We start from the raw sequence: 6,485 nt of genomic DNA, 5'->3' as shown, positions 1-6,485 counted from the left end.
TATATAAAATATCTCTGGAAGGATGGGGTGAGGGACTGGAGGGACTGCAAGGCTGGGAATAGGGGTGGCAGGGAGAATTTTTAAGTTTGACCTTTCGTACTTTTTGAATTTTGATGTATGTATTCAGTATTACTTAAAAACGAATAATGAAAATGAAAAGAAAACACAATGACAAAAATTAAAGACGTGCTATAGCAAAAATAAAAGTAATATATACACAAAGTCCAAACATTCAAACTGTACAGATGAGCATAAAATTAAAACAGTCCCTCCACTATATTCTATGCATTTGAAAGGATGTTTGTTGTATTCTATGCAGCATTTCTAGGTGTTTTGTAGCATGTGAGACAAAATATTAACAGCAAATGGTCCTGTGGTCCCAGCTATAACATAAGAAGCCATGTTTGCTCATTTCTGCTTGCCAGCATAATTTCACAAAGGCCCTGACTCTGTGATGATATGCAGCTCTCCGGAAGGATGCTCTGAAGACAAAACAGGATAGAGCACACTATGTCTCTTGCCTCAGTCACTACATTCCTTACAAGATAAATGACCCTAGTCCTTGCCTTTTCCTACACACAACATCTGACGCAGTTAATGATTATGTCTCTGTAATCTATAAGCAGATGTACTCTCACACCCAAACTTTGATATGATCCTGCTTTAATGTAACTTCTGCACAAGTTTGGTGTGATTTTGCCTGTAGTAAGCCTCCACTACCCGTATGTAAACTGTCAGCTGAAACACTGTTTTGGAGCAGTCTGGTAGACCCTCTCTGAAAGACTGCCTTCCAGCCTTGGGGGCTGTAGTACTCAGTCTACTATAATTCTTTAGAAGTTTGATTTTTCTCTTTAGTTGGCACAGGAATTTTTGGATTTTTTAGCTCTCCTCATTGGAAAGGGAAGTGTTCTTTCTCAACCTTTTTAGTATTAATGAATACCTTCTATGATCTTACTATACTCTCCTCACTTCTATGGACTACTATTCTGAAACCAATATCCAGTGTACAGCCAGCATTTGTTACAGAATAATTAATCTGGGCCTTGTGACTTCTTGTTCTATTAGGTTGGTAACTGTCTGATCCACCAATCACACTGCTGTCTTTATCAGTCAATCAGAGTTTCAAGAAAGAACTGTTCACTTAGTAAGAGACTCTTCAGTGTCGTGCCTTGTGCTAGGCCCTAGGGATAGATAGGACAATGTCCCTTTGTCCCTTCCTTGATCAGCTGGAGATTTTACTCTTTTTGTTTGTTTTTGTTTTTGTTTTTAAGAGACAGGGTCACACTCTGTCGCCCAGATTGGAGTGCAGCCTCAGCCTCCTGAGTACCTGGGATGACAGGTGCATGCCGCCATGTCTGGCTAATTTTTTACTTTTTTTTTTTTGTAGAGATTAGGTCTAGCTATGTTGCCCAGGCTGGTCTCAAACTCCTGGCCTCAAGCAATCCTCCTGCCTTGGCTTCCTAAAGGCATAAGCCACTGTGCCTGGCCTTTTTTTTTTTTAAAGACAGAGTCTCACTATGTTGCCCAGGCCGGAATGCAGTTGTTATTCAGAGGCTCATAGCTCACCACAGCCTGGAAGTGATCCTCCTGCCTCAGGCTCCTGAGTAGCTGGGACTATAGGCACATGTCACTGTGCCTGGCAAATTCTAATAAATCGATCTAGTCCTAGCCCAATAGTTCTTTACCTAGCACAGTGGAGACTCCTTAGAATCTCCTGAGATAACTTTTCTAAATATCGATGCTAGTCTCCACTACTCAGAGGCTCTGATTCAGTAGAGAGTGCCGTCTAGATACGGATGTTTTTGGCCTAAGTGATTTTGATTGGGGGTGATGGGGAAGTATGAACGTATAATTTCTTTCTTTCTTTTTTTGGGACAGAGTACTGCTCTGTCGCCCGGGCTAGAGTGCCATGGCGTCAGCCTACCTCACAGCAACCTCAAACTCCTGGGCTCAAGTGATCCTCCTGCCTCAGCCTCCCAAGTAGCTGGGACTACAGGAGTGGGCCACGACGCCGGCCTAATTTTTCTATTTTTGGTAGAGACGGGTCTCGCTCTTGCTCAGGCTGTTATCAAAATCCTGACCTTGGTGATCCTCTCGCCACGGCCTCCCGCAATGCTAGGATTATCGGCCTAGCGGGGTGAGGCACCCCGCCAGCCTAACACACTCTGACTCTCGTGACTATCACCAGTAACAGTATGCAGAACAATTCCAGCACAACACTCCCGAGAATTTCCTCAGGATGCCCTCTTGTGAGTCCGGTGTCTGGCCAAGCCTTCCTCTTCGCGTCAGGTCCCACTCCAAGCCTACTGGCTCTCAACATAAAGAACGTGATCACAGGCTCAGAGGTGGGGACTGGTGGCTACTAGGTTATAAAGATATTTTTCAACGGCTGAGGCGGACTCAGTCCTGAGGCCACGTACGGGAACCCGGACCTAGGACTCTGTGAGCCGAGAGCTGGAAAACTACCTACCCCTCGCCCTGCACAGCCGCACGCCGCGCCGCGCACGCGCAGCAGCCCATGGCGCGCCGTCCCGCGCCGCTTAGTGTCGCCGGGGCCTGCCCCCGGCCCGCCTCCGCCGCCTCCCGCCCCGCCTCCCGCCCGGAGGGAGCTCCGGCCGTCCCGGCCTCAGTTCCCGGCTGTAGTCCGCTGCGCTCGCCTCTGCCGGGCACTGGCAGAACCATGTCTCCCTCCTTGCAGAAGCTTCCGCCCCTGCGCCGGGTTTTCGTGGTGGGGGTTGGCATGACCAAGGTAAACAGAGCAATGTATCCGTGGAGGCGGCCTCCCTGTCCCGGTCTGCCTCAGTGAGGCGGGGGAACCTCTAGGTGACAGGAAACCGAGGCGATCAGTGCCTGCGCTGAGGAAGCCGGCTCCCAGCTCCGGCTGCTTGGCGCGTTGGGCATCCGGGTGGCGACTCGGGGCGGGGCGGCGGGGAGGGAGTGGGGGTTGCGATCTGCGGTGTCCCTGGGGGTTGTGGTGTCTCAGGCTTGCTCCTGCGCCATTTCTTTCTCCTTCCCTTTTTTTTCTCCCTGGTCAGAGTTTGTGAAGCAGCCCTCAGGATACCCAAGGTTCTCACCTCTTTAGATTCTGGGTGAAGTCCTAAGGAATATGGAGCTCTACCCGAGGCAAGGGCCATCTCGCACCAGAAGGGAAGCAGGTCATGAATGTCAGTAGCTCTGCCCTCCTAGGAATACTTCCAATAGGAGCCCTTCTTAGAGACAGCTCCAGGTGTGGATCGGGAGGAGAGACACTAGTGATGCTTAGCGTCTTGACACAGGTGGCAGGTTTCCTGGATCCTCTAACCCCCTATCTGTTCCTCAAGTGTCAGCTTGGAACTCTGGAGGCCAGAGGCTGCTACAGTCTTATTCCTTCCTCTTCTTTCGTCCCTCTGCTGCCCATGTTGGAGTGCAGTGGCACGGTCAGCCTTCCGAGTAGTTAGGACTATAGGCGGGCACGATCGTGCCTGGTTAATTTATTTAGTTTTTGTAGAGATGGGGATCTCCTTACGTTGCCCAGGCTTGTCTGCAATTCCTGGCCTCAAGCATGATCTTCCCACCTGGGCCTCCCAAAGTGCTGGAATTACAGACGTGAGCCACCATGCCAGGCCAGGCTTTTTTCTTGACGCCCTTACCACCTCCATGCTCTAGTCATGCCAGATTGCCTTTAGTTTCTCCCCTTACTCTATGGTTTTATACCTGTGTTGCTTTGCTTCTGTTGTTTTTACTACTTGTACCATTTATCTTCTCAGCTGGTTAACCTTTTTTGCATTCTTAAAGAATCATTTCTGCACTCTGGGAGGCTGAGGCGGGCGGATTGTTTGAGCTCAGGAGTTCGAGACCAGCCTGAGCAAGAGCGAGACCCCGTCTCTACCAAAAATAGAAAGAAATTAATTGGGCAGCTAAAAATATATAGAAAAAAATTAGCCGGGCATGGTGGCGCATGCCTGTAGTCCCAGCTACTTGGGAGGCTGAGGCAGAAGGATTGCTTGAGCCCAGGAGTCTGAGGTTGCTGTGAGCTAGGCTGACGCCATGGCACTCACTCTAGCCAGGGCAACAAAGTGAGACTCTGTCTTAAAAAAAAAAAAAAAAAAGAATCATTTCTGGTCTTATCTTCTCCAGGAAGCCTCTGATCCTCCTGACTTTCCAGTAGAGCCTTGTACTGCACTTAACCTCTATCTTAGTACTTACTATGTTATACAGTACTGAAATTCTGTTTATATGTCCGTTTTTTCCCAAAGCATGTAAGCTCTTCCAGGGTGGGTACCACATCTTATTCACGGCTATACTCCTGTCACCCTGAAAGTGCCTGGTCCCTGAAGGCCCTCAATGAATGTTAGTTGAACGATATTAAATAGATATACTTTGTGAAAGAATTCCTAGCAAGAGTTCTGTTTGTGAGAAAGCAGCCCTAAAATTTTTATTATTTTACCAATAGGCTGAGAGTACACAATTCAATCAAAACATGTAAATAGAAAAGTCAACCGATACCTTATAAACCAGAAGCTTGGAGATCATCCTATTGTTTCATGGAAGAGGGGACTTATAATATAGGTGGACAGTAAAACTTTTAAAGTATGGTATTAATACATTCAGATCTTCTGTTGGCTGTTGAATGTCTGATTATTATGTGGGCTGTATGGAAAAGCACAGTTTTCTAACCCTTTGGGAAGTAGGAGATGTACTTTTTCCTCAAGTTGGGAGGTAGAGGTGGGAGAGGTGTTAAAGTCCTCAGGGAAAAGATGGGGAGTATGGAGAGTGCCATTACTGATGTGCTTAATAGGCTAGAATACCTCCCTTTGGGTCTGGTCTGCTGGATCCCGAGTCAGGATTTGATGAAGAGGGAGAAATCTACTAGGTAATTAATATCATCAAGTTCTTTTTTTAAAGTTTTTTTTATTTTTCTACTTTTGAAGGAACTTTAAAGTTCTGTTAATAGATTTCTATTGGTTGGGCTCTTTAGTTATGTTTCTTAATTTGAATAGCTGAATTTTCTAGACAATTTGAAGTTCTCTTAATGAGGTTTTATTATTCAATGTAGGAAATGAGTTAGAATTCCTATGGTGGGTGTCAACATGTTTTAGCACAATAACTAAGTCACGACTGCCATCTGCCTGACAGCAGGCCAGACCCTTTGTTTAAGCTGCCTACCTCGTGATATGCCCTCTTTCATCTACTTAGATTCTACCTGTCTTTCAAGAACTAGTCCAAGTCCCATGTCTTCTTAAAAATTCCTCAGGCTCAGGTGCAGTGGCTCATACCTGAAATCCGTGCATTTTGGGAGACCAAGGGAGTAGGATCCCTTGAGGTCAGGAGTTTGAGACCAGCCTGAGCAAGAGCGAGACCCTTTCTGTACCAAAAATAGAAAAAATTAGCCGGGCATTGTGGTGCGTACCTGTAGTCCCAGCTACTTCGGAGGCTGAGGCAGGAGGATCTCTTGAGCCTATGAGTGTGAGGTTGCAGTAAGATATAATGATGCCACTGCACTCCAGCTGGGATGGCAGAGTGAGACTTGGTCACCTTTTTTTGAAATTCTGGGGCCCTTGTAGTCAGGACATAAAATTTAGCACCAAATTTTTCGAGTGCTTTTATCTATAGTGATTCCACAACCTACAGAAAGAAATACATCTTACATCACGTCAACGGAAAAGAAGCCAAACTCTGTAAAATAATTTTAAGAGGTTTATTCTGAGCCAAATTTGAGGACCGTGACCTGGAGCCATGCCCAAGAAGCCTTGAGCAAGTGGTCTCCCTGTGGTTGGGTTACAATGCGGTTTTATACATTTCAGGGAGAAAGTCATAAAGTCATAAATCAATACATGGAAGGCATCATTGATTTGGCCATCTGAAGGGGAGCTTACAGGTTGTAGGTGGCTTTAAAGACTCTTTGACTTGTAACTGGTTAAAGACAGTTGAAGCTTTTGTCTAAAGACTTTAAATGTTTTACCATAAGGATCTCTGTTAATCTGAGACAAGCTATTACATATATTTGTTGTGTAAATCGAGGACCTGCAGGTTTGTCTTGCATAACCTTTGTCTTACATAACGTTAGGCCTGTCAATGAGTTACAAAGCTTATCTCCAAGAAGGGAGAGGGGCTTGATAAGGCATGTCTGACCTCCCTCTTCATGGCAGACAATTTTGTTTTAGGATATCCCCTTAGCCAGGAGGGAGTCCATTCAATTAGCCAGTGAGCGGGAAGCCTTAAGATTTTACTTTAGTTCAAAATCATAACCCAGTACATACATATACACAGGTGAACCAAGTTTGTTAAAGCGACACTTATTACGTGTGATGAACTAACTCATCATAGCTCACCTGGATCCTCCTGCCTCAGCCTCCAGTGTTGCTGGGACTACAGGGATGTGCCACCAGGATGCCTGGCTATTTTTTTTTTTTTTTTTTTTTTTGAGACAGAGTCTCACTCTTTTGCCTGGGCTAGAGTGAGTGCCGTGGCGGGATGCGTTTGTCTCACTGTGTTGTCCAGGCTGG

At 46.2% G+C, this 6,485-nt stretch overlaps 1 protein-coding gene across 1 annotated transcript in view; it reads left to right on the top strand.

Annotated features, from left to right (window-relative positions):
- Nucleotides 1-2,609: 2,609 nt before the first annotated feature.
- The window catches only part of SCP2 (sterol carrier protein 2), a 110,508-nt gene continuing 106,632 nt past the window's right edge, over nucleotides 2,610-6,485 (top strand). The window contains 1 exon segment of the mRNA XM_012639436.1: nucleotides 2,610-2,749. Within this exon segment, the coding sequence (XP_012494890.1) occupies nucleotides 2,681-2,749 (69 nt within the window). The 5' untranslated portion in view covers nucleotides 2,610-2,680.

This window comes from Propithecus coquereli, unplaced genomic scaffold (genome assembly GCF_000956105.1).
Source record: "Propithecus coquereli isolate 6110/MARCELLA unplaced genomic scaffold, Pcoq_1.0 Scaffold14, whole genome shotgun sequence".
Taxonomy (NCBI): Eukaryota; Metazoa; Chordata; class Mammalia; order Primates; family Indriidae; genus Propithecus; species Propithecus coquereli.
This window is presented reverse-complemented; position numbering and strand designations above follow the sequence as displayed.